Source organism: Mixophyes fleayi, chromosome 2 (genome assembly GCF_038048845.1).
Source record: "Mixophyes fleayi isolate aMixFle1 chromosome 2, aMixFle1.hap1, whole genome shotgun sequence".
NCBI classification, from domain to species: Eukaryota; Metazoa; Chordata; class Amphibia; order Anura; family Limnodynastidae; genus Mixophyes; species Mixophyes fleayi.
Window position 1 is genome coordinate 121,942,300 of NC_134403.1, and position 27,197 is coordinate 121,969,496.

At 37.9% G+C, this 27,197-nt stretch overlaps 1 protein-coding gene across 2 annotated transcripts in view; it reads right to left on the reverse strand.

Moving 5' to 3' along the window:
- Positions 1 to 48: 48 nt before the first annotated feature.
- The window catches only part of TGDS (TDP-glucose 4,6-dehydratase), a 30,852-nt gene continuing 3,703 nt past the window's right edge, over positions 49 to 27,197 (reverse strand). Inside the window, exons 2-12 of one of the 2 annotated variants that reach the window (XM_075199895.1) lie at positions 19,613 to 19,679; positions 18,725 to 18,793; positions 17,588 to 17,678; positions 15,241 to 15,383; positions 14,080 to 14,178; positions 12,087 to 12,146; positions 7,389 to 7,432; positions 5,106 to 5,271; positions 3,676 to 3,734; positions 1,949 to 2,046; positions 49 to 1,542 (exon numbers count right to left, since the gene is read on the reverse strand). In XM_075199895.1, the coding sequence (XP_075055996.1) occupies positions 1,466 to 1,542; positions 1,949 to 2,046; positions 3,676 to 3,734; positions 5,106 to 5,271; positions 7,389 to 7,432; positions 12,087 to 12,146; positions 14,080 to 14,178; positions 15,241 to 15,383; positions 17,588 to 17,678; positions 18,725 to 18,793; positions 19,613 to 19,679 (973 nt within the window). In that variant the 3' untranslated portion in view covers positions 49 to 1,465. The remainder of the gene's footprint in view (positions 1,543 to 1,948; positions 2,047 to 3,675; positions 3,735 to 5,105; positions 5,272 to 7,388; positions 7,433 to 12,086; positions 12,147 to 14,079; positions 14,179 to 15,240; positions 15,384 to 17,587; positions 17,679 to 18,724; positions 18,794 to 19,612; positions 19,680 to 27,197) is intronic. The other variant, XM_075199896.1, reaches the window with a different exon arrangement.

A 27,197-nucleotide genomic window follows, 5' to 3' on the forward strand; every position in this document is an offset into this window, starting at 1 on the left:
CCGACAATAGTCCAGTTAAAATAAAAAAAAACAAACAAACCACAAATGTATGAAAAGTATGCCATTTATTATTGTTATAATACAACGTTTTATTTATTTGGTACTCTGAATAGAAAATAATGTTCACATATAAAAGGAGACAGGATAAGTTTTAATAATTCGATGTTTAGATGGCACACACATTATTTACACTAGAAGTGTAAAGGACGTCAATTTTGTACATTTCATTCTTCTGCATAGAAGAGTATTTAATGTGAATCCCATACTACAATAAATATGAAATTACAAGTAATAAAGACAGTCATTAAAATAACTGGAATGTAGAGTTTTAAAGGTAATAAGGTGCAAAATATTACAGATAAAATAATTTAGAACATTTAAAACAATTTGCCAATTTAAAATAATTAAAGCTGCATTTAGAGTAGGGTGAAAAATTTAGAAAATAAGTCACCTCACCCACTACTTCCCTTCCCGGGAACTCCGGGGCTGCTCCATGCAGTCTGTCCTAGGGCGTAGTCTCTGGTGGAGTGGGTGTGGCCACACAAATCACTACAAAGCCACAAGCACAGAATGTGCAGCTTAGTGTTGGTCCCTCCTACTCATACCCATCGCAGAGGCCATCTCAAAGATGGCGATAACTCCCACTGCTAACCTAAGTGCAGCTTTTAATAGCCTTCATTTTCTGCACTGTAAAACTCCTTATCCTACATTACATACCCAACAAATAGTGCTGCATATAATCACGTGTCTGTTCAGGGTTAATAGTCACTGTGTCAAGACTCAACTAAAAAGATGGTGAATATTTTTTTAGACATGCTTCTTAGTAGAGACCCAATTTAGTGCAGCAAATGCATCCTCTTTCACTCTACTACAATATGATTTTAAACCATTAACACTTAGATAACCAAAATAACAGACATAATGTCAAATGAATATTAAATGGATACTTTTGGATAACACAGACCAAGCACTTGTATCTGATAAAATGTTGGTTTTCAGCCCATATGCTAACATTTCTGTAGCTGCTGTGTGTTGCATTTCTGTAGCTGCTGTGTGTTGCATAGTTTTCTGTAAAGTGACCTATGCGTGTTTGATGATAAGACAAGTACCCCAGTGTTGGCCGAGCATCTTAACATTTTGTTCCATTTACAGTTATCAAAAAGCAGCAAGCTTTACTAATATATTGGCAATATTTTTGCATCATATATAGTTAAAAACATTTCAGTGTGATCTTACTGCTGCATTTCATCCATACTGATAAAGGTTTAGAAAAGAGTAACTGACCATGATTGGAACATTTTTACCAGGACCTAAAAATAAATGTATTTCATGTGTGTGCTGTGCTATAGTTTCACACAATCGTTCTTCACTGGATTTCCCATGTCTTGTTCAGAGGTAGAAATATATAAATCCTGTTGCTGCGTGATCCCACAAAGCTCTGCTCGCTTCCAGCATCCTTTGCTTGCTAGGCCTGACAAACAAATGGCTCCAAGGCATGCTCAGCGTTCTTCCAGTTGTGGAAATTATTTTTGTACCATTCAACTATAAAAACAGGGATGGGGGGGGGGGAAAGCACACACAGGTATTAACAAAATTGCCAGATTGTTACTATGTCATCAAGATAATTACAAATCAGTCATATACATCCTTTACAATCACATCCATAGATGTAAAATCTATATGTCTGTGGAAATCCGCTTTCAGTGGTCCCACCAGTATATTCCAGTGGTTTTCTCTGCTCGTACTCTCAATCATGATCAATCATTGTAATTAAGACCAGTAGTGAGCTAGTGGCTCATATACAGGAGATGACTGAGTGACCTTCTTGACACACGATGGCTTTCTTAGCACAAACGCAGATCGCAAGCATATCACACCAATCACTGCCTGTCTGGTCTATGCAGCACTGTCACCTTTTCTATGAGAATGAATACATTATAGAACATACTTGTCCTTTCAATGCCTTCTTTCCAATGTACTTTAGGCCTCCATCCTAAACTGTGTATTTTTTTCGAGTTCATTGCGTATCGAAGATCATTGACAGGCCTTATGAAAGAAAGAAACGAAACAAAAGTTAAAACATTCCTTATTAAAATTATATATCTGTATTGTTTATACAGGGCACTCTGACATGCCTTCACAAATCCTTGTATTTTACACAGTAGGGGGTGCATTACTTCTTAGCATACACCAGTTTAATGGGAGAACGTAGGGGCCCACAGTCTTTGACACTGACATTTATTGTCATCGTTCATCTACACTGAATCCTTACCTACTTGAACCGCACCTTCCAAAGCTATACAGAAGCTTAGGTGGATGGACAGTAAGCAGATCAGTAAATAGGTTTTCACATTATCCCTAACTCCCGTTTACCGAATAGGCCATCTTCCTGGGCTGCATTCAATGTCATAGAAATCGGTGGTAGTTTTCATTCCGATGACTACTAAGCTGACAACAGTTATACAGATAGTAAAATGGCGAGCACTATAATTGCAACATGTACAATATACACACTTACTGAAAACTCTGATGGCAGAAATTCCTGGAAGTGTGGATTGACGTCACTTAAAAGGACGACACTCACACTGCAGGTATTAATGTGGTATTGCCAGGACTGGATAACTGTTGTCGGATATTTACTCATCACAATCACGTACACCACCCATAGAAATAAATGAATGCTGTGGCCAGTGGCAGGGTGGGATCACTTTGTTATATTGGTGCAGGGCAGGAGCATCTGCTCAGGAAATAATACACCTGTTCTATAGAAGCACGATCAGCAAAACGGGTTCTCTCATTAGGCAGTTTTGTATGTTTCATCTGTGAAAACTGCCTAAGGGCTAGATTTACTAAACTGCGGGTTTGAAAAAGTGGAGATGTTGCCTATAGCAACCAATCAGATTCTAGCTGTCATTTATTTAGTACATTCTGCAAAATGACAGCTAGAATCTGATTGGTTGCTATAGGCAACATTTCCACTTTTTCAAACCCGGAGTTTAGTAAATCTACCCCTAAGTGTTCCCTGTCCTGCCACAACCACTCCACACAGCAGAATGCGTAGAGTGTTATCATCCCAGTTCTAATCATAGTGGACAAAATGCACAAATGCCAATTTACAAATAGTGTGGACTGGCAAAACAATGTGGCAGAGGTGAGAACTCGTCCTATACTTTCAAAGTTCACATTTCTAGGTGCATGTTCACTAATTTAATAACAAGATTTAAAACACAGAAATTACTCGTAATAAAGACAGTCCAGAAATGCCATCACGCATGAATAAATTAAGATGTAAATCAAGCACTAGTTTAGGAGAATAACACAAACTTTACATTTAATAATGTGGTAGTAGACTGGATTTCCTTTTCACAGTCAAAACCATACACAATTTCAGGCTGATCACCAAATCCACAAATAAGGCCCCTCCCCTTTTATGTGGACAGGCCAAAGAACCGGGAAGTAGGTGTACACCTTATTATGTGCTTGGTGGTCAAATAATCACATCTGGTCAAATTAAAAGGTAGAGTGAGTCTGCATGTTTTGCAGTTAATAATTAATCCTTAATGTTCCTATCATAACCATGATCACTATCATCAGTATGTGACATGGGAGGAAAAGACCAACATTTATTCATTGCTCTTCTAGTGAAACACATATATGCAAATATACATTTATTACCTGTCAGTTACATAATCCATCCAACACTCTGTTTCTGTTTCTGAGGAAGTATTTTGAATCTTAAAACAAAAACAAAAAAACAAAAATAAATAAATAATTACACAAGAAAACAAACATGGTTGAGAGAATAATAATAAAATAAGACTTTTGCAATAATTTAGTGTTTCCCGATTTAGTAATGCACCCACTTTCCATTGTGCAACAGTTTACATCATTACTAGAATTGCATTGCAGATTTTCATCTAAAAAAAACCCAAACACTCGCGCATGCACGCGGACACAGTCATTATAGTTTAGAGATGATTGATGTTAAAGAACATAGTGTGCTACAGATGAAGAGAAGACCTCTTTAAAGGAAAATCAATAACAGAACACATTATTAATTGGCAATTAATAATAGTCACTTCCTTATGTCAAATCGTATTGCTGCGTGTAAATGAAAACTTCCATTGTTTCCTAATTCATCACAAAATATTTTAAATATTTTAGCATTGTAGACAAAGAGAAAAGTGCACCAATTTCCTTTATTTAAATATCAGAAAAGCTTTGTAGAAAATGAACAATACAAACAAAACATCTCAGGATGGATCATTCAATTCCCTTTGTGTTCAGAATATGCTGCACATTAATTTCCATTTCTGAAATACCATCATGACCACTCAAGTCACCTAAAGCAGACATTATATATATGAAAATAACAGATTCATAAATAATCAGTGCTTTCCTTGCTAAGTGTGCCTACTTATGTACCTACATACATAAATAAAATTCTATTCTATTGTGGATTATCTAAATCAGAAAAAGGCATACAGAAAGCACATTTAGGGGTGTGTTCTCTGTTTTCAGATCATTCCGTTACACCTTTCTAGGTGTATGTCGTTTACATACTCTGTATTTTAACATAGTACAAGTTTTATACTCAGTCTCTAACATTATCCTCAAGATCCCATCTTCTGAGAATTCTATCTGAGCCAGCAACCTCATCAAATCAAGTCTCTTGTAATATGCACCGGCTATCTCTTTGTATTGTGGTTTACTACTGAATCACAAGACTATGTCAGCTGTGAGTCCATGTGATGGTCACTGAAGTTCTCAAACACAAAAGTATGGCTCTGGGCAAACCATAGACAATGGTTTATCTCTATACATTCCAAAGGAAACCATATGAGAACAGCCACCAGCAGCACACAAACACAGTCATGGAAAGTGCATGATTTTACTGAACTTGCTCATACAAGCACTGCTCTTACAGTAAAAAGTTTATAAAACCAGTATGAAATAAAATAAGCAATTAGAGTTAGGGAGGTAACTACAGAAATTGGGCCATTTATTGCATTTGAATCCTACAATATTTTAAATAGATATATTAATACTGTGATTCCAATAAAAAATATGTGGAACAAACAAGAATAATAATTGCTGTGTCTTACCATTTGGATTAGTTCTCTAGCAAGTTGGGATACAGACATGTCAAAACTTGTACCAATATTGTAAATTTCTCCAATCTGCCCCTCTTTTAGAACAGTCAGTAACGCGTCAACAACATCGGAGGCATAAAGAAAACTTCTGGTTTGTCTCCCGGTACCATGGATGCAGCTTTATACAAGGGAACAAATAGTCTGATTAAGCAAATGCTTATTAAATCTTATTACACCTTGTAAAACTTACTAGATACATATCTAGGTTGTCTATAACGCTAAGGAGATATTTATTTTTATTTTTAGGTTATTGTTCCTATGAACAAGCTTAACACATCCCAATTATTAAGATTAAATAAGTGTAACATCTACATAGTGGTTATTATCCTTACACTGGCAAGAGGCTGATACTGTCTAACAGAGGTAGGCTACAGGTATTGTCATTTTGGCTAAAGGCCAAAATAGGATGTATTTACCTGATAAGAGAAACGGAAGTAACAGTATTTATCTGCCAGAGAAATCAGCCCAGTGCTCTAAGAATTCAAAACCCTCCTTCCTACACCAACCTCTTAGCCATGCACTAACCTACCAAACCTCCCACTACCTCCCTGGAATAGCGCATAGCACAGCCGAAAATACTACCTTGGATGTCCTTGTCTTAAATTTACGACCCAGGTCCCTGAAAGCAATCTTTAGGACACCCCATCTTCCATTAACTCTGTCATTAGTGTCAACATGTACCAAAACAGCCGGGTCATTACCAGCCCCTCCCAACAATCTGTACACCCAATCTGCAATATGTTGAACCCAGGGCCGGATTAACCAGAGGTCTAACTGGGCTTTTTTTTTTTTTTTAAATGTACAGCTGTAGCGAGCCGCCGGCCGCGCTACAGCCTGTACCGCGGTCGGCGACTCCTACTGAATGAAGCAGGTGACGTCACTCACCTGAAATGACAGGCTGCAGCCAGGCAATGGTCCGTCCGCGGTGCTCATTAATCTCTTTAGTAAGGAAATCTCGTGAGAGTGAGACTGTCTCACTCTCACGAGATCTCCTTACTAAGGAGATTAATGAGCACCGCGGAACAGACACTACAGGCAGGCAGCAGGGAGTGAGCTGGGGGAGAACAGCGTTGAAGACCGAGGTAAGCACTCGGGCCTGGGGGCTGGGTGTCTGTACATTCTATTTTGGGGGGGAGAGAATTACAAGGGGGGTTTGGGGGCTGGCTGGCACGCATTGTGGGGGAGATAATTACAGTGGGGGGGGGTTTGGGGGCTGGCTGGCACGCATTGTGGGGGAGATAATTACAGGGGGGGGGTTTGGGGGCTGGATGGCACGCATTGTGGGGGAGATAATTACAGTGGGGGGGGTTTGGGGGCTGGCTGGCACGCATTGTGGGGAGATAATTACAGGGGGGGGGTTGGGGGCTGGCTGGCACGCATTGTGGGGGAGATAATTACAGGGGGGGGTTGGGGGCTGGCTGGCACACATTGTGGGGGAGATAATTACAGGGGGGGGTTGGGGGCTGGCACGCATTGTGGGGGAGATAGTTACAGGGGGGGGGGGAGGGTTGGGGGCTGGCTGGCACGCATAGTGTGCACTGTGGGGGAGATAATTACAGGGGGGTTGGGGGCTGGGCTGGCACAGTGGCACTGGGGGAGATCATTGTAGGCATGGCTGGAACTGTTGGGAGCTTATAATGACTGGGGGGGGGGGAGGGGTGGGAGAGCATTGCAGCAGGATGGCTAAAAGAAAAGAGAAAAAATATATAGTTTAATATGTGTAAATGGATTATGAAATCACCATGTATATAGTGATTCCCTTGTTTTTCACACGCAATAGTCCCAAAATAATAAAATTTTGTATTTAACTTCTTTTTGGCATTTTGAAAATACTGATTTGGTATATTAAAAGAAACACAGCTCAAACTACTTATGCCCAATCCGATATTACTGGGAGACCCCAATAATATCAGTTTAGGCAGAAGTCGCTTGACAAATGGGGGCCTCACAGTACCCCTAGCCCAGGGGCCTACAGTGTCTTAATCCGGCCCTGGTTGAACCCGAGCACCTGGGAAACAACACAGTGTTCGGCATGCACGGTCCTGGTAACAAATTCTTAATAACTGAATCCCCTACCACCACAATCTGCCCAGGTCCCCGAGTAACTTTGCTCCCCCTAGTATGACAAGCACTTTGCAGATACAAATGATCAACTGTACAGAATCATTGGGTCTTATCAATGATTATATATGGACAATCATTATAAACTCAATTCATTTTGTCATAAAGTCTTACCATTTTCTGTTGTGCTGCAACAAAGAAATAAATTTCGGTATAACCTAAAAAACAAACAAAAAACAATAATCATTAGTATAATTCACAAAATATATTGTGCTTTTAAACAAAGCTTCCAAGAGACAATGAATTTTATATTCTGAGAAGATCTCAATAACACACATATATTGTTTATAAAAAGGAACATTGTCTTAGCATTATCATAAATTCATATACGCAATTTCAGAAATATATTTCTTCATAGAATAGCAATGAAAGAAAAAAGGCAAGTTTAACACCGTGACAATTAGGCATTTATTAGCCTAGTGAGCACTCAAGCATGACAGAGGTGTAGTTTCATTAAGTTATTTACAGACCCATGGAGATTAAGCAGCTTTGGGGACTGTAAAAACAGTAAACTGCAATTAAGATCATATAATGGTATGCTTCATACTGTTTTACTAAAGTGACGACATGGTGAGTAGGCAATAAAACTAGAATTACCAGACAGAAAAAACAGATGTTAATCATGCTCTGTGTATATCATGCTTCCATCAAATAAAACTTATATAACAACTTATACACACACCCTAGAATCAGTCTTTAAAGTGGCGAAAAAAATATAGCACTCCACTGAATCAGTAAAAGTAAAATGGTGCAGACACTGGTCAGACCATGTTATGGAGAGAGCAGGATGGGCTCCATACCAAATATTTTAATGGAATATAGACAAGGTAATTCATCAACATTTATTTATAAAGCAACACTAATTCTGCAGCGCTTTACAGAGAACTCACTCACATCAGTCCCTGCCCCAACAGAGCTTACAATCTAAATCCCCTAACATTCACACACACACAGACCGAGAGAGACTAAGGGCAATTCATCATCATCATCTGCCAGAAGTCAAATTAACCTACTAGTATGTTTTTGGAATTGGCGAGCGAATAGGATAATGTACTATAAAGATTTGCAGGGCCACAATTGCCAAGACAATAAACACCAGCAACTGCCATCCATCAATTTACTAAGTGCTAAATGTGTAGTGTGTGTAAGTAAGTGAGTATATTTCTTTTTTTTTAGGGAATTTAGATTGTAAGCTTCAATGGGCAGCTCAAATGTAAATCATTATATAAAACAGTAACCAAGTGTTCCCAATATTACCTTCTGCAAAATATATAAAGTGCTTTCAGCCCTATTGGGAGAAAAGCACTATATGAAGAATATAATTATTATAAAAAAATCTCCAATTATTCCCATTGCTGTCAGCAACAAGTCCTTGGCATTTAGCCTTTGAATAATGTCATATTTTTCAATGTCCTTGCTTTTAGAATAAAATGTGTATTGTTTTGTAATTGCTTTATAATATCTTCTGCTAAAATGCTTTTATACTTCATACAAATACAATTGTAGCTGCGGTAATGTTATATAAATAATTATAGTACAGCATCAACTTGCTTGAAAGAGCTATGCAACATTTAGTGTTGTCCTTGCTAATCTGTCAAATAAAACGTTATACAATGCAGCTCTCAGGCAGACATTTATCTAAAAACAATGTCTCAAAGTTTTATGATCTCCATCGAGTGTCCCTTGGACGATTAAATACAATTAATACAGAATAGCTATAACAGTTCTCTGGAAAAGGTCTCATGGAGTTCAAACATTATTTTATTATAACTGAAGGTCATTGATCACTAGTGCCACAATATCTATATAATCGCATTATACTTAGGCTGGATACACACTACAGGTTTTTCAGCCGAACACTTGGTCAATCTAGCGATAAACGACTGTTCGGGCCAATATCATAGTAGTGTGTGTTCTTGAGTGATGAACGACTGTCGTTCCAAAGTACCGATCGTTATTTCATTTGATTGTTCAGCAGAACTATGAATCTCGTTCCAACCACCTACCAATCATGAAGTGTATATGCACTCACGACTGTCTGCCCAGAGAGAGTGTTAGCAACAGGCCACTGTGTCTGTGTTTTTGAATGTAGAAAGTGCTGTAGGTGGAATACTTCATCAGTTTGTTGTGAGCCTGAATAGTTCATTGAAGAGAGTCACAGAAGCTACCAAAATTTATAATGACATTGTGGAAAAGTCAAAAGATTATTTTGTGTGTACCCAGCCTTAAATCAGTATGACAGGAATAACCGACTACACTGCTCTTGGACCAGATGAAGAGCAGAGAACTGAAGGTAAATCGTGTATAGTATACACATGAATCAGCAGACTGATTGGAACTTCAGTTGTTTGTAAAATCGTTAGTGATAACAAATTGATTGAAAGCTTTTGTAGTGTGTACTAAGTCTATAAAGCTGAATGTCCACTTTCATTAGCTTTATACTGCGGTCCTAGAAAACACATTTTGCATCGTGAGCAAGACCCAGAATCATGTGCCCTCTGAAATTACTGCAGTTGTGCACAAGTATCATCATCATCAATATAGCGCCAACATATTTCGTAATGCTTTACAATTGGGGACAAACGTAGTAAACTAATAAACAAACTGGGTAAAACAGACAAAGGTGTGAGAAGGTCCTGCTCGCAAGCTTACAATCTATGGGACAATGGGAGTTTGATACATGAGGTTAAGACTACATTTTGCATTTCGGCCCAGCCAGAGTGCAAAGGTAAAAGTGACTCATAAGCTAAATGATCCTAAGACACAACAATTATGGTCAGGGGGTAGTTGTCTTGTGTGAAATTGTGTAACGGGTGGTAATAGGATAATGTAATGAGGTTAAGAGGGTGGTTGAGGAATATTATAAGCTTGTCTGAAGAGGTGGGTTTTCAGAGAAAGCTTGAAAGTTTGTAGACCAGAGGTGAGTCTTATTGTGTGAGGGAGAGAATTCCATAGAGTCAGTGCAGCCCGAAAAAAGTACTGTAACCGGGAATGAGAGGATGTAATGATGGTGGATGAGAGACGCAGATCTTGTGCAGAACGAGTCGCAGAGTTGGGAGATATTTGGAGACAAGAGAGGAGCTGTATGTTGGTGCAGCTTTGTTGATGGCTGTGTAGGTTAGTAAAAGTATTTTATATTGGATTCGGTATAAAACATGCAACCATTGTAGTGACATACAGAGTGATTCAGAAGAGGAATAACGATTTGCAAGAAAATCAATCTTGCCGCAGCGTGCAAAATATATTGTAGGGGTTTGAGTCTGTTTTGGGGAAGACCAGTAAGGAGGGAATTGCAATAATTAAGGGTTTTGCAGTGTCTTGTGTGAGATATGTGCGAATTCTGGAAATGTTTTTTAGATGTATGTAACATGATTTAAACATAGAGTCAATGTGGGGAACAAGTATCTTATCTAATATGACTCAAAGGTGGCTAGCTGTCACTGGACATCACCTCACTGTCCCAGCTTCGCACATTCCCGGCTAATACGGCACAGGGATCTCCGCTCATTTTCTCACACCTCTTATAAAGACGAAAGGGGGGGGAAAAAAAAAAAAGCATAGATTTTTGTAAAAAAAACCTGATGCAATATGTATCCATGGACTAATCCGGAGACACATCTTACCTTGCAGCCAATTGAATTCAGCCCCCCCCCCCCCCCTCCCTTAAAGATTATGGTTTTAAACAGCACTGAATCATTAGAATGTGGGTGAACACAAACCAATCATACAATGGGGATAATACAGTTGGCAGTTTGGTGTGTTGCCCATAGCAACACTATAATTGGTATCATCATCAAACCTGCATAAAAAGAAGTTGGATGTATAAATTGTGTTCTATATAGAGGTAGATTTAACACAGCAACATTCCTGCTTTACTTGAACAGGCTCCTCACAGAATTACTTTGGGCTACTGAGGACCCTGCTCCTTTCATTATCTAGTCCTCAGTCTGTGACTTCTTGCATGCCTCTATTTTCCTCCTCACAATATGATACTGCTCCCGTCAAAAGTAACCCTGTCCTCACTAACAATCACACTAGTGGACAGGTCACTACCTCCCCACAAGATCAGAACACTCTTCTCCTGTTGCTATGAAAACTGCATTGATCTGATTTGCTAATAAACTTGGTGCATAAAAGTAGAACAAGAGATGAAGATTGAATATGAATGTAGGTAAATAGATGAGAATTCCGGAACATCATCTTCTTAAGGAAGCAGGGAAAATACACGGTGGGACAGTGGTTAGCAGTACTGACTTACAGAGCTAGTTTCATGTGTTTGATTTAGACCAGGGCCCTGTGTGTGGAGATTTTATGTTTTCCCTTTGTTTGCATGGGTTTCCTCAGAGTGCTCCTGTATCTGCCCACACTCCAAAGACATACTGGTAGGTTAATAGACTGACAAAATTAAGCAGTGCGTGTTATAGATTAAGCTCCACTGGGCCAAGAACTGATGTTAATAGATAAATAGCCTCTGTAAAGCACTGCGTAGTAGTAGGCACTATATATATATTATTATTGAACAATAAATATGTGACAAAAGGTTGCGCTCCAGCAGTCAGCTTCTAAGCAAAGTGGCTACCTGGCTCCTCAGATATGTCCAATCATCATTGTTTATTTATTGATAAGGTGCCGGAGATTCCTAAATTAGGGTGATCAGACTGTAATCAAATGTACATTAAAATGACAGAGTGTTATTGGTTTCTATAGGCAACACTTTCTTTTGTACACAGCCAACTATCGAACGGTTTTCATAAGGTTCTCTAAATAAATTCAAAAAACATTAACTTTGTACATTAATTCAATTATACCTACTTTTTCGGGGTACTGGTGTGGCCCATAAACATTGCTGCTTCTGGTTATAACAACTGGAAACTAGAGAGTAAACAAAAGTGGTAAGTATGATCAACTTCTTCATGCGGAGCTGGTTACAGCAGAGATATATAGAGAGATATTTATTTATTACACACACACACATACAGGTACATACATACACAAAACGCTACACAAACAATATCATAGAAATAAAATGGACATTTATTAACAATTTTTCTGAAGCATATGTAATATATACACATGCCTACATTTGGTGGTCTCATGAATATCACAACCAATTCCTGCCTCTTTGCATAACATTGCAAATGTAATAATGGCACAATGGTAATCTGGAAGTTGGGGGAATTTTGCTTCAATAACCTCCTATAACATTGTAGTTTTATATTCATCTTCATGAGATAGAGATAGATGGGGCGCATGACCTGGACAAGCAATGAATAGTAAGCATACTTGTGAGGTCACTCGCCAAATATTCTGAGAACCTCCTGCTGCTGTGAGAGTTACCCCAAAAACCCTATAGTGGGCATAAACTGACCTCCTACACCTTGCTAAACTGGGTGCTGTACTATTAAGGGCTGCTGGTCGAGTCTGCGCAGTAAAGAGGAGGGTGGGGATCCCCTCTTCAGACCAGCGTAGACCAACCTGTCCAACTTCCTGACCTGCTGCAGTTTTTGACTGCGTTGGGCAGTTGGGTTTCAGGATGAGCGAGGGCCCATGTCATCAGAACTATGACCCGCTGATAACATCACTCTTTTCCTCCTGAGTGTTGGCGAGTGATTAATCAAACCTAGGCTTGAAACGTAGTTATGGGCTGAAGACGTCTCAACCAGACTTGCGCTAGAATATGGTTTTGAGGGAGAAAAGGCATCACGGGACATCTTCAACTGGCTTCATTAGTACCCAGGAGTTACAGGCAAGGCCCTTCTCAGAGAAAAGAAGGCGTTGAAGATCTCCTGCCACCACAGGCGTCAGACTCCATCCTGGTTGGAGATTTTCCCACTGAAGGACACTGAGGTGCTGACACTGGTAGTTATGGTTGTCTACAGGACTTAAATAGAAGCTATTCTCAAACAAATTGTTCTTCTGCAAGTGATCACTCTACATTGGTGCTGCAAGTGCCATACTGTTCGCAAGATCCATTGGCACATGTTACTGCTCGCCTACAACATGGTGAGGGTGACCTGACACACAGACACTTATCTTTCTTGGAGTAACGCTGCATACATACAAAAGGTTAGGTGCATCCCCTTGGATCCAGAGTTGTTGAACACTCCTTGCAGCTATCTATAAACCCGTGGATATGGGGCATAATCTGTTTCTAATATAGGTTTAAGCTCTGTACTCTATAAATTCTGTAAGATGGGTACAAGACTCACACTGCTATCTCTGACATTTAATCACAAGACATTAACAGTTATACTGTCTACCCTCCCCTAATGGATAAATACATACACAGTTCTCATACACATAATAAAAGATTTGTAGCACTATTATTGATATGCGTGGAAGAACAAACACAAACAGGATATGTTTGCACTGTTTACCACAAAAAGCAAACCGCACTAACAACTTTTCTGCTATATAAGGGGAAAAAAAAAAAAAAAAAAAAAAACTTTTGAGAAGAAAAAGAAATTAATTAAACCCAACAACTCTCATGAGGGGAAAAATACCACATATGCTGTTCAAATGCTGAATGGCATCAATGCATTTAAATTTTAACTCTGGACAGATTACAGACCGTAGCTTCGAAGGGTAAACAATCTGAGCATAAAAAAAAATGAATGACAGCTGGTGCATTGCAGAGCAGGTGGGACACTTTGGTCTACATCCTAAATACATCCAGCAATATAAATAATCATTTCACACTTCACAACATATGGCTGTGTGATGCTTCATTTAAACACGTACCCCACTGAATAGAGCTAAGACTCCCTGTGCTAATATATCCTTGGCTGTCTCGCTGCCTCCTTACCTTGTATCTTTCCCAGAAAGACAGCACAAAGCTTTCTGCAGCTGCTTTGGACGACGCGTACGGATTCGTTGGCCGATTTGGTGATGTTTCATCAAATTCCTAATGAAATATGAATTTTTAAAGATGCCAATGAAGTGAAATAATGTGCAGAAAACTGGGCAATATATTCGGTAATAAAGAGATTCATCTACATAACTTTTGTACCGAGAAGAACACAATCCAAATTTTCAGAAACATTGTTTACACCAATGTGACCTCTAACCATTTAGAGTATATATGTGAAATGAGGAATCATTAAGCAAAACTACATTTCTGCGAGACCATTGTTCCCTACAGTCGAAGTAGGCAATTATGCAGGGTGTTAGCCACTGATATTTTAAACATTTTTTTATTTTTATATAAACTGGTTGCGTGCAAAGATTTTGTAGCTAGAATTCCTTTTAAAAAGTGACCCCACTTATGCACGAAGCAGATATGAAAAGACAAAAAGTCCCAGCCACGTTTGCTGTAAACTGCAAATACAGTGCTCCAATATGAGGCCAACTGTGCTTTTTTTTTGTCTTTAAAAATAAATATTATGGCACAATTATCCAGGGCATGCTGGTCACAAATGGATGAATGCCTTGGTGGAATTGTTCTTTAATGTGATATTGTATTTGGTCATCTAATTTGCAAAACCAATCAGACCTCCAACAAGTATAGTTTTAAGGTTTATTTTAGACTTCATATATGTGATTGAATTGTGTAATATAACACATTTATACAAGCAAATCTTTACAGCAACATAAAAGCCAAATACTTACGTATGTTAAGGCAGTGGATCTCATATTCCGTTGTTCTGATTTACAGTACAGTACGGTTTCTGGAACTGCATGTGTTGCCCCAAACTGCCTTACTTTTATTTACAGTTTATAATGGACAATGGAACAGTATACATTAACTGTAAGGCAGATATGGGGCAACACCCAAGGGAGAAGATGATAAGGAGAGGAAAGTGAGCACTATTGTCATAAGATTCACATGCAAGAAAGGAAACCAATTTTTTGGCTCATGACAGGGAAGCTGCAAGAGGATTCAACAAGTCCTGGTAATGTATGGAAATATTTCTAGAATTACAGGCGACAATGTAAAATAAAACGTTCTAGAGAAAATCGCTTTTACCTCATCAAGGCTACCGCCATATACTTCATCTGTACTTATGTAGACAAACTTTTCCACTCCAACATCATGAGCAGCATTGAGAAGAATGTGTGTTCCATAGGTGTTTACATAGGCAAATTTAAAGGAATCCAAAAAGGACAGATCTACAGAAAAAGGGTAATAAATTATTCACATTCCAATTACTTTGAAACAAAAAAAAAAAAAAAAAAAGCACAAACATACAGAAAACAAAGCTTAATGTGATTATTGATTATTTCTTTGAAAGGTCAAATTCATTGTTGTGCAATCTCCCATAGCTTAAGTCAGGCCTGTCCAACCTGCGGCCCTCCAGATGTTGTGAAACTACAAGCCCCAGCATGCTTTGCCAGTACACAACCTGTTGATAGCTGGAAGGGCATGCTGGGACTTGTAGTTTCACAACATCTGGAGGGCCGCAGGTTGGACAGGCCTGGATTAAGTAAAAAAAAATAATAATAATACAACCCCCACCCTACTTAATTAACTTTAACCATGTAAGTTATTAGCAACAGTTTTGTTGATCACCATGGACAACCAGCAACCAACTTGAAGGACACGAATGTGACTAGAGATTCAAGCCGACAGGCTACATTCTCTGACATCAGTTGTAACGCGCCATTTTTACTTGCTGGTTTTCTATTATCGCTGTTGATTTGTAAGGTGCTACAATGCTAAACATCAACAGACCGTTGGGAAAAATAGAGCAGGCATAAAACAGAGCCATATAAATGTAGACAAAATAAGTGCAGACATGAAAACAAAAAGCAGTCGGTAAGCTCTCATGAGCAGGGTCCTAACTAGGGGGAAAAGGGCAGAGCTAAGAGAAGCGAGTGTGACATAGTGGATATTGGGACTGCCAATGTGAGTAGTACAGGTGGGAGAAGGATAGGCTCTAGTAAAGAGATGGGATCTCAGGGAGCATTTAGGAGGCTAGGGGAAGTATGATCTAGTATGCAAGGCAATTCCATTGGTGGGTAAAAATGAAGAAGTCTTATAGGCGGCTGGGTGAAGCGTAAATAAAATTTCTATGTCAATTATGATAGTTTAGGGAATTAGACATACAGAGGACTTAAGCATTAAATGATATAGGTGGAGGGTTGTGTTAGAAGACATTACCTAGGCTATAGGAAATTATAGTAAATATTACTAAAAGAGGGCTTAGCCTGCCTTTAGAGGAATAGAGAACAATACATTGCTGTAAAAAAATACAATAAGACAGCACATGTCATGGAATATACACAGTTTGCATTTGGCCTTACACTTGCAGCTTAGCTGGGGGCATTTTTACCATAGGCCGTCAGCGTTTTCATCTGAATGGTGATATTTTTGGGAGGGATCAAATGGTTATCTGCAGTGTTAAGTTTCCAGCAAATTGACATCAAAATTATTAACATAGATTTTACAGTGCTCTGCGGCGCCGTACAGTAGTGAAAACAGGACATACATAAAACAGGCAGACATACAATGCAGACAAAATAAATGCAGACATGAAAACAAAGAGGAAGAGGGCACAGCTGAAACAAGAGGAGTGAGTGTGGCTCAGAGTGGAGATTGGGACGGTTGTGAGGGGGTATTTGTGTGAATAGTATTATTGGGGATAAGGTAAGCTCTGAAAAAGACATTTTCAGAGAACATCTAAAGATTTGACAGCTGTGGGAAAGCCTGATTGGGCATAGTAGGGAATTCCATAAATGGGGAACGGCACGGGAGGAGAAGTCTTGTAGGCAGGAATGAGAGGTGGTTTCCAGAGACGAGATTTCAGATGTATAAAGAGGTGTTGTTGAAGGCTTTGTAAGTAAGGGTGAGCAAATTGAATTGGATTCTGGAGGACACAAGGAGCCAGTGTAGGGATTTGCAAAGTGGTGCAGCAGATGTAGACTGGTGAGAGAGAAAGATCAATCTTGCAGTAGCATTAAGGATGGCTTGAAGTGCGATGATATATGGCTGGCAGGAATGCCAGATAGCATGAGGTTGTAGTCAAGACGGGAGTAGATGAGAGAATGGATAAGAGTTTTTGCAGCATGCCGAGTAAGAAAAGTGCATATTCTGGCAATGCTTTTAAGGTTGAATAAACAGAGTCTGGATGAAAGGAATAAATCATAAAAATAATTTAATCAATAGCACAATTCAATGTAACTTTTCTAATCCTATGACTGTATTTGAAATGTAATGTGTACAAGTCTGTCTTGTCTACTGTCACACAATAAGTGGGAGAAGGAGCTCAACAAAGGAGACCAGTGTATAGTGCAAAACAACACATTATATTATGGTAAAATACCAACAACTTTATACACTTTACAATTAAAACAAATATATTAAACATGCTCACCTACATGGGTTTGTGCAGCAAAGTGCAAAACCATGTCTACGTGTTCGGTTTCAAAGAGCTCTTTTATAAAGTGGGAGTCACAGATATCACCCTAGGGTACAAATATCAATGTTAAAATATATAAGGAAAAACTACAGAAAGCACACATTAGATTATTGGTAAGTAAATATTAGTCTATATTAAAACCTTAAATTGCTATACATATAGGATGCATGTAACCATCACTAATGCACTGGTTAAGGAACTAATATAAAGTACACATTAATTTCATAGCTCATTTCTTGAAGTTAAGTCATGGGAACTATTGTTGGTGTATGAATGAAAATATTCACAGTGCTAAATAATAGGGTTCCTATTTCTTAAAAGAGATGAGACAGAAAATAAATCAGTAATTATTTTTAGCTGATGGTCCACAATTTGTTTAAATATTATCTTTCCAGGCATGTGGAAATAACCTAAAACTGCCAGATGGCTTAAAGACTGAGTAAAGCCACTATCCGAGATCAATATATACCAAATGCTTTGCATCACTAATCTGAATAGTACTATCCTTTGCAGAAAGTTGGGGGTGCTTTTCAAAATTAGCAGAAAGCTAAGGATTTGTAGATTCATACACAGAAGTGGGGCCAGTGATGTCACAATAGTTTAACAAACAGACTGAAGTCTCAGCTTTTTGACCTACATTGGATCCTGTAAAGGCACCATTCTTAAGAAGTGGGAGTAACAATGAATCTTACCTTCATGATTAATGTATTACGTCTGAACATTTGTGTTGTATTTTAGGGTTTGGTGGTTTTTAAATACATCAGCTGTGTACCTATTGCAAATCGGTCATTGACAATCAAACAGGGTAATCTAACAATTCACTATGACAATTTGGTTGATTCCAATTTTAAGATCTATAGTAGATTTTAGAAGAATACACAAAGCAGGTATATTTACAAACATGGTGATAAGAGTACAAACCTACTGTGACTAAAAAATAAACATTGAGATATTAGCTTTCATTAGTCTAATCTGCATTGCACTGATCAAAATTAATATCAGATTAATTGCTATGGTACTCCTTGTGATATTTCAAGAAGATGGTTACTAATCTTTTACACAAAATTTGACATTTGCTTGTTGGTATCAAACCTGCAAGAACTTGTAGTTTGGACGATCTGCGATAGCATCAAGGTTTCTTAAACTGGCACAGTAATCAAGCTGGAGAAAACAAAATAGTCCAAAAATTCATTAAAAAATATATTACCTGTAATACATAAAAAAAATATATATTATAATATATGTGTTTGTGTATAGTATAACCCTCTACAAATTATATATGCTAAACAGTACTTAGCACTGTGATTAATTTAACATTCATTAGGAATTAATGTGAATAATCAAAGAGTTCTCAAACTATTTAGGCTGGAGCTCATTTAGCTTTGAGTATTTTTGCTGTGTCTGCCAGGACACCAAACACACGATTTCATGAATATTTATATGCTCATTATTAATCTTTACACTTTTCTATGGGGATACGCCGAGTCTTGGGATAGTCTAACTCTGACCAATATTGGACTAAAATATTCCAGTATACTATGGCCAGTTCCACTAGTCTTTCTGTGGTGAAGACGCAGTTTAGGAGACCCATTTCATCCCATTGTGACTAGTTTAAATCTCATTAACAAAAAAAACCCACATATAAAGTAACCCAGTCACAGATATTTTAAGCATTATCTCCTCCTATGCTGAAGAAAAAAAACTACAATTAGTGTAAGAAATATAATATGCACTCTGATCATTTTTAGTTCATACTATACAATAAAGTTCCTTTATGAAGTGACAACTTTCTGATATTAATGCTTGTATTTATTAGGCAGCTAGTAATTTATGGTACAAATATCCTGGGCTCATAGCAGACCTGTGTCTCTTTAATAAATAATGGGAAGCAATATATGTTGGAGCTAGACATGCTCAATTCCAACATGACATAACAGTTAAGGATTATTTTGCACACAATACAAAGCAAATAATGCTTACCTTATCAAGGTTGATAACTAGATATTCAGGATAATTTTCAACTAGCGAAATGATCATATGCGATGCTCTGCAAAACAAAACAAAAATAACCGGTAGGCTCACAAAATATTTATTGGCACAAATAAATTCAATATTTCTTATTAAAAATTGCTCAGGATTGTTCAGGATGTCGACTTCATGAATGATGCCCATATACACTGGCCCATCAAAAGAAAAAGAAACAAAACATGTTGGAATTATAGAGTGGCTTATGTAAGGCTGTTCAGAAAGGCCTCTATCAATTACATTTAAGTATACAGTGTTTTTTTGTTTTCTTTTTTTAACTATACACAAACAATGTATTTACAATGATGCACTGAGTTCTCTCTTGTGTTTTGAATTTAAAATTTTCAAAAAAAATTATATATCTATAATATAAATGCTTAGTGGCGTGTGTTAGTCTGTCTGTGTGTGTGGAAAAAATAAAACCAAGCTGCAGCGTCACCTGCTGGGCGGAGTTATACACTGACCTACTAAATTCTTAGTGTGTGTGTAAAAAAAAATTCAGAAAGGGCTGAAATTTGATATACTAAGATGTTTTTAATTTGTTAATTTAATTTGTTAATTGTTAAAAGTGTTTATAAAGATTTTAAAAAAATATATATATATTTCTTGAAGGAGAAGCGACAGTTGGGAGTGGTTGGTGGTTGCCGGGGGTGACAGTGGGGAGTGGTTGGTGGTTGCCGGGGGTGACAGAGTGAGAGGAGTGTGATACTCAGGACCACTGAGAGAGATCCCTGTGTCTGGATAGACATCTGTATAGATGTGGCGATGAAAATGAAGGATGAGGTGGTGACATGTGGACAAAACCACGTTAAAAAAGGGCGCTTACGTCGGGAAGTAACGCTCTTCCCCTGAGGAGGCCTGGGCTAGGCCCAAATGCATGACAAGAACCTTTTTAACACCTTAAGTAGCTTGATTTGACTAGAATGCATGAGTATCATGCACGGTTTAACTTGTATGTATATATATATATATATATATATATATATATATATATATAAATAAAATAGACAAAATATACTTAAAGAAGGCTTCTTACACAAAGTTGCATTTTAGTTGAAACATAATTTAGCTTTTTTTAATATATAATTTGCACCAATGCCAAACACTTGGAAGTAATGCCATCTGTTTTCATGTCACTTTCTCAAGCCAAATCCTAACAGAATAGCTAAGTGAAACAAGAGGTAAACACTGAAAGTACCAGCCAGGTGGATGGATTATATTTAAGTGTTTAACCAGGTCTTACAGCACATGCCCATGCGGCAGCTGATTTGACAAGGCTGTACATTGAAACATCAGAGGAAGTTGGATTGCTTGCAGCATTTGTAACTGCAAAATGTTCTTTCCAGAAAAATGTTTCTGTTAAAATATCTGAAGGCACAAGACCCTCACAAGATCAAGTTTTTCCAAGTTCTTGGCATTGTTTAAGAGTTTAGAAGCTTCTATATCTTGCTCCTGCACAATAATTATGTAGAAAAGAAAAAATTGGGTCAGCAGTCACAAGAAAACAATCTTCTTGCCACTCAATATCTGCCAATGTCTTTAAAATATGACCTAATCTTCTAAACCAGAGGTTGGGGATCTATAAATTCTGATGCGGGTTCTCTGTACAGAGCTGCAGAATTAGTGGCGCTACATAAATAGCTGATGATGATGATTATAAAATTCAGGAAGATCCATAGTTAACGATAATAGATCTACCCAAGGGGTTATGTCCTTACTGACCTTCGGTAATATAGGTATTAACCGATAAAGGATTTCAGAAAGGTGGCAATTTCTGGAGTTAAGGTCCCATTGTTCTTATATTGATTAATAGATACATCCATTTGATTTGAAATTAGATTTGTGGAATCTCTAGAGATGTTTTTGTGTGTGTCACCATCATTCAACGGTCTCAAGATTTCTACTTCATATTTATCTGAGCATTGACAAACCCCTTCCTTTGTTTGCTGGTTTAATTATATATTTCATGCTTTATATATTTCTCTTTTTCATTCTTTCCATTTCATATCGGATAACTGAGGAGTTTCCCTGATATGTAAAGATCCCAAGGGGAAGAACGTCCATTAAAGAGGTTACAGTTAGATAAGACAATGCTCAAGAGGAGTAAGTACAATAAAGAAGCAGGTGGAGAGGTGGGTGGGGGGGGGGAATCTTCTTCCTCTCATCACATGGTTGCTCTTGTTTGGGGCGATACCAGCACCCTTATAAAATAGGGCTAACAATGAGGAGACTCATATACTGCATGTTATTTTAGTATCATCCAGTGAGATTCCCTTATTTCCGGGGGAGGAGATTTTAACAGTAGTGTTTTAACATACTACAATATGGGGCAGATACAATGCAGAAAATATTTGCAAAATATAACTCCAGAAGAGCTACAAGACACAGAGGTGCGAGCAAAACTCTGCGTTACTTTGTATCGTAGTAATGGTAATAAAGCGAGGCAGCAATGTTCTCAGGTACATCGCAGCCAATTGAATCTGCCCATATATATATATATATATATATATATATATATATATATATATATATATATGTGTGTGTGTGTGTGTGTGTTATTTGTCCTCTCACTTTTTTTTTCTCCCCATCATAATCAACATTTGTTTATATAGCACCAGCAAATTCCATAGCACTTTACATTTGGGCATCAGAGGAGTTTGCAGAGATTTTGCCAAGAAACATTCCTTGCTCGTCCAACAGAATGAATATTTGGAACCTACGAAACATCTATGTAGAAGAAATAAATCGGGAGTATTTGGAACTTTGCATGTAATCTTGGGACATGCATCAGATGTTCATATTGTTTTTCTATGTGCCTATGTTGAGATCTGATTGGGGTCTCCTTATATGTACTAGGCTGAATATATAGGAGCGCTTGGACTATAGGGCTCTTTTTTTTTAGTCTTAGGATTGTTTTTTTAACCATTTTTCTGCAATTTATTACATTAAATTACAGACAATTTATCACTTATTTATTGTATGGGGCTATTCTGCCAGTTTTACACACCAGACGTTGAGGGCTGTGTCATTTTATTTTTGGATTTGCCTGTATGCACAAGATGGTGCTGCAAATAATCATAAATGTGAAAAAGAAAGTACAACCTCTTTCAAATCTGTGTTTTAAAATTTTGGAACATAATTAACAATGATAGCGGCATATTCAATTGTCGGCGGAAATGACGAAAATCTTGCGCTCTGCGCATTATTACTGTTATTACGGTAATAGTGCACGTATAAACCGTTATTATGGTAGTTTTCTCGTTGGATTTCAGCTCGCAGCTCCCTAAGGCGCGAGCTGAAATCCAGCTAACTATTACTGTAATAACGGTAGTAGTTTTAACGCCGCGGAAAATGGCGACAATTGAATATGCCCCATAGAGTCCCCACCAAGTCCTAAAACGGTTATTTCATCATCATTTTATGTATACAGCTCCACTAATTATGCAGCACTGTACAGAGAACATTTGTTATTCACATCAGTCCCTGTCCCATTGGAGTCTAAATCACACACACAGACTTGCGTGAATTTTGTTACCAGCCAATTAAAATTTGATAAATCTAATGTCATGTGAAAAATAACCAATAACAGATTTGGTTTAATATTATTCAAAAAAACCCGCTGACATGAAGAAGCTTGTGTGAAAAACGGACACGCTTAATACTTTCATATGAATAAAGGAGATTTCAGCCAGATGTTGCAATAAATTAGGGCACTTAATTTGCATCTTCAGGAAGCATTACAACCTCTATGTAAAATATAAAAGCAGAATCTTTGGCAGTCTAATTATGTTCTGATATGTAAAAATTACAGTTCCCAACATGTCAGCATTGTCAAGTATAATTGTGCAATAACTATTAAGTTATGAATCCAGAGGAATTTAGGAATTTGACTACGTTACTACTACTCTCTTGCTGACAAAAGACAGACTGTTACATACTGTATACTATGCAAGCATCTTGTGCAGTATGTAAAAGAAGAAGCTACCTCAAATACAATGTATTTCCAATGTAGAGTTTGGACACAGCAGCATGAGTGGAGGAACCATAGGAAACAAAGGACTTTCCATTCTTCACCTGCCCTCGCCTATACTCCCAACCCCCAAACAAACATTTGCAGAACATACAAAACTGAGCTTCAAACTCCCATGATGCAGAGGTAGTCCACAGCAATGTTAGCTGCTGTTGTTGTCTCCATACTCCTCACAGATAAGAAAAAAATAAAATAATTATTCCATGCGGGTCTGGACAGACATCTTCATTGGCTGCACCAAACAACAGCTCCAATCTCATACGCACAGATAATAATCATCTACAGCAACAAGTCTGCCCAGTTAAAATTTTCATAGCAGGCTGCTTGTTGGAAAAAACTACGATATATATGCTCATATATAATCAGCGGCAAACACCAGTCAAGGTAAATTACAGCAAATAGCCTACTACATTATTGGTTACAAAGCGTAAGCTTGTCCTGGCAGGGCTATCTACTTTCTGGTTCATGCCATTGCATGTAATTTGCTTGCATCATAAGTGCTGCATAAAATGTTGGCTCTTTATAAATAAAGGGTAACGATACAGGTTGTTTGCTCCATATTACTCTGACCGACACCCATCACGGGAAGTCAATGATTCAGCAGGCTCCTTGCGATAAAGGACTATGATCTGAACATGTAATCAGTGTTGGCTGCCAGTTCAAGGCCCCTATTTATGTAGCACTGCATAATATGAAAGATAGTTAAATCCTTATCTATGTGATAAGGATTGAAAACTATCTTATATTTATAACAAAAAAAAACAAAAAACCCACACAGGAACAGCAGTTCCGACAAACTGCTGTTCCTGTGAAGTAAAAAATGTTATTACCCCTGCCTCTTCATGCAAACGCTCGGGATCGCAATCTTCTTGGCTCCTTTCATCCCCTGTGCGGACGCGCCATCAGAAAAGCTCGGACATGTGCACAGAGAAACTTGCCGTAGTGCATGAAACAAAGTGGAATCAAGTAACAGATCACATGATCCTCCACACATGCGCTGTCCAGCTCTGCTGACAGCAATGAAAGTTTTCAACTACGTTAATGTACGCCAGCTTTAGCATGAAAAAAAACAAAAAAAAACGAAATAAATTTTATTTCAGTTTTTGATAAATAGCGTTATGGAGCAGTCCCCATACACTTTTATGGGGACTGCTCAGTAAAATGGAGAGAGATGCCAAGCAGCAGAGCGATGCAATGATCATAAGTTTCAAATTTGCGGTAACGTTTTCGGGGATTTGACAGAGGATTTATGTTTGATAAATAGGCCCCACCCATAGTAACTTACAGCAAGCTGGCTGCTCAGTAATTGACTACAAGTGCAGGCTGCTTGTATAAACTACAACTTGGTCTAACTAAGGCACCATTGCGGTTACATGAAGGCTGTGCAGGAGTGGAGAGGGGGACAGCAATGTTAACAAGGGTTAGGGTCTGCACAAGACCAGAGTTATGGCTCAAAGCTTTGGACATATACAAGCATCATCTGCCAAAGAATACAGCTTAGTTTACTTTTTAAATAAAAAAAAAAAAAAAATTAAATAGGGTGCTGCGATAGTGATCATTTGTGATTCTCAATGTCTATTGCATTAAGCTTGTATAGCTTCATATATACATAAAATGCAAGGCTTTACTGTGCCTTTTGCAAGACTTCACCATACCCATTACGTTTTTAACCATTAGGTGCAGGCATTAGAGCATACTACTAGTGTATATGTGTGACAGAGAGATAGATAGAATATTCTGTGCTTATTACATATTATATTCTGTTGTCAGAGTTAGAAAGTTCCAGAGAAGTTTATGAAAACAAGTTGAGACCTCGCATTCAAAAACTGAATATTATTACATCTAGTACGTGATTGTAGAAAAATATATTTTGCAATGAGCAGTGCCAGTGAATGAAAGACATTAGAATAACCTTTACTACGTACTGCTGTCCTATATAAATGCATTACTGCTGCCATCTACTGTTAAAGAGAAACTAAAACAATTCACTTCATACAGGTGTTTACCCTAACAGCATTACCAAAAAACAAACCTAAGGAAATACATTTTCTCAAGGTAGTGTCCCTATGAACTGTTTAGTGATCATGAAGAGTATACCTTAGGAGCAGTACATAAAAGTTAATGGCGGATATCTATAATTGCGATTGCAAATACGATGACAATGTAATTTTTGATTACAGTTTAGCTAATGAAAGCAAACATGTAACTGGCTATGGGTTGCAGAACTTTTTTTTTTGCACAGAAACCACTTGTGTTGCATTTACAATGCATTTCACAAATTTCCCTAAATTTTATAAATGGGTATGACTTGAAGTTTCTAGTGTTACCATAACCACTGGCCTTTTTTGGTATCACATTCCAGCAGAATTTTTGAAACCACTACATTTTCTATTTGTTGTGTTTAACGCATATAAAGATATAGGGAATGCCTACAAATTATCTTTTTAACCCTAGTAAACAATTTATTTTTTACTAGTTTTAAAAAGGGCAAGAAAAATACCAGAATGCATTTGATCTTTAATGTGTACTAGTTTTCATAAATGTCCTCATTATGTATAATAAGGAAGGGGCATATAAGCCAACCACACTTTATAACAGACATATCACCAAGGAGTAAATGTTTTCAATTCCGATTTTTTTCAAGCTGCTATTTGGAGAGTTTGCAAGGAAAATTTAAAGCAACAATGCCTTTAAAGGCAAACCACCACCTTTAAAGCAACTGCCACTTTAAATTTTTCCTGCAAACTCGCCAAATAGCTGCAACTTGAAAGAAAAAAAAGAAAAAAGAAAAAACTGCAAGTTAATACATTTACTCCCAAGACTCATTTTTATAAAGGAGCCATGCAAATTGTTCAATATTTCCCAATGGACTGTTAAATTAAACCGACATGGCTCTGTTGGTTCATAAGGCTTTCTTTATATCAATTAAATAGAAAACCACTAAATCCAATCGTCTTCCACTTCTGGTGCCTGGAACGCAAATGCATCCAAAACTTGAACTTCCTGTTTTATGTGGAATGCACAGACTGTGGTGCTTTCCAGTGTCTCAATAGCCAGCTGAGCTGGTTTCTGCATGACCCGTGCATTTATTCCTATCAATGAGGACTTCATCATCATCATTTATTTATATAGCGCCAGTAAATTCTATAGCCCTTTACAATTGTGAACAAACATTAATAAAACAATACTAGCTAATACATACAGACAGCAAGGTAAGAGAACCCTGCTCGCAAGCTTACAATCTACGGGACAATGGGAGTTTTAAACACAAGAGCATGTGCTACATCATATTGCACACTGGACCAGCTAGAATGCAAAGGTAAAAGTGTTGCGTGTGTGTAGCAATGTTGGTCAGAGGGTTGTTGTCTTGTGTTAGCTGTGTAGAGGGTGGTAATAGGGTAACTTAGGGAGATTAAGATGGTGGTTGAGGAATATCATAAGCTTGTCTGAAGAGGTGGGTTTTCAGAGAACGCTTGAAGGTTTGAAGACTAGAGGAAAGTCTTACTGTGC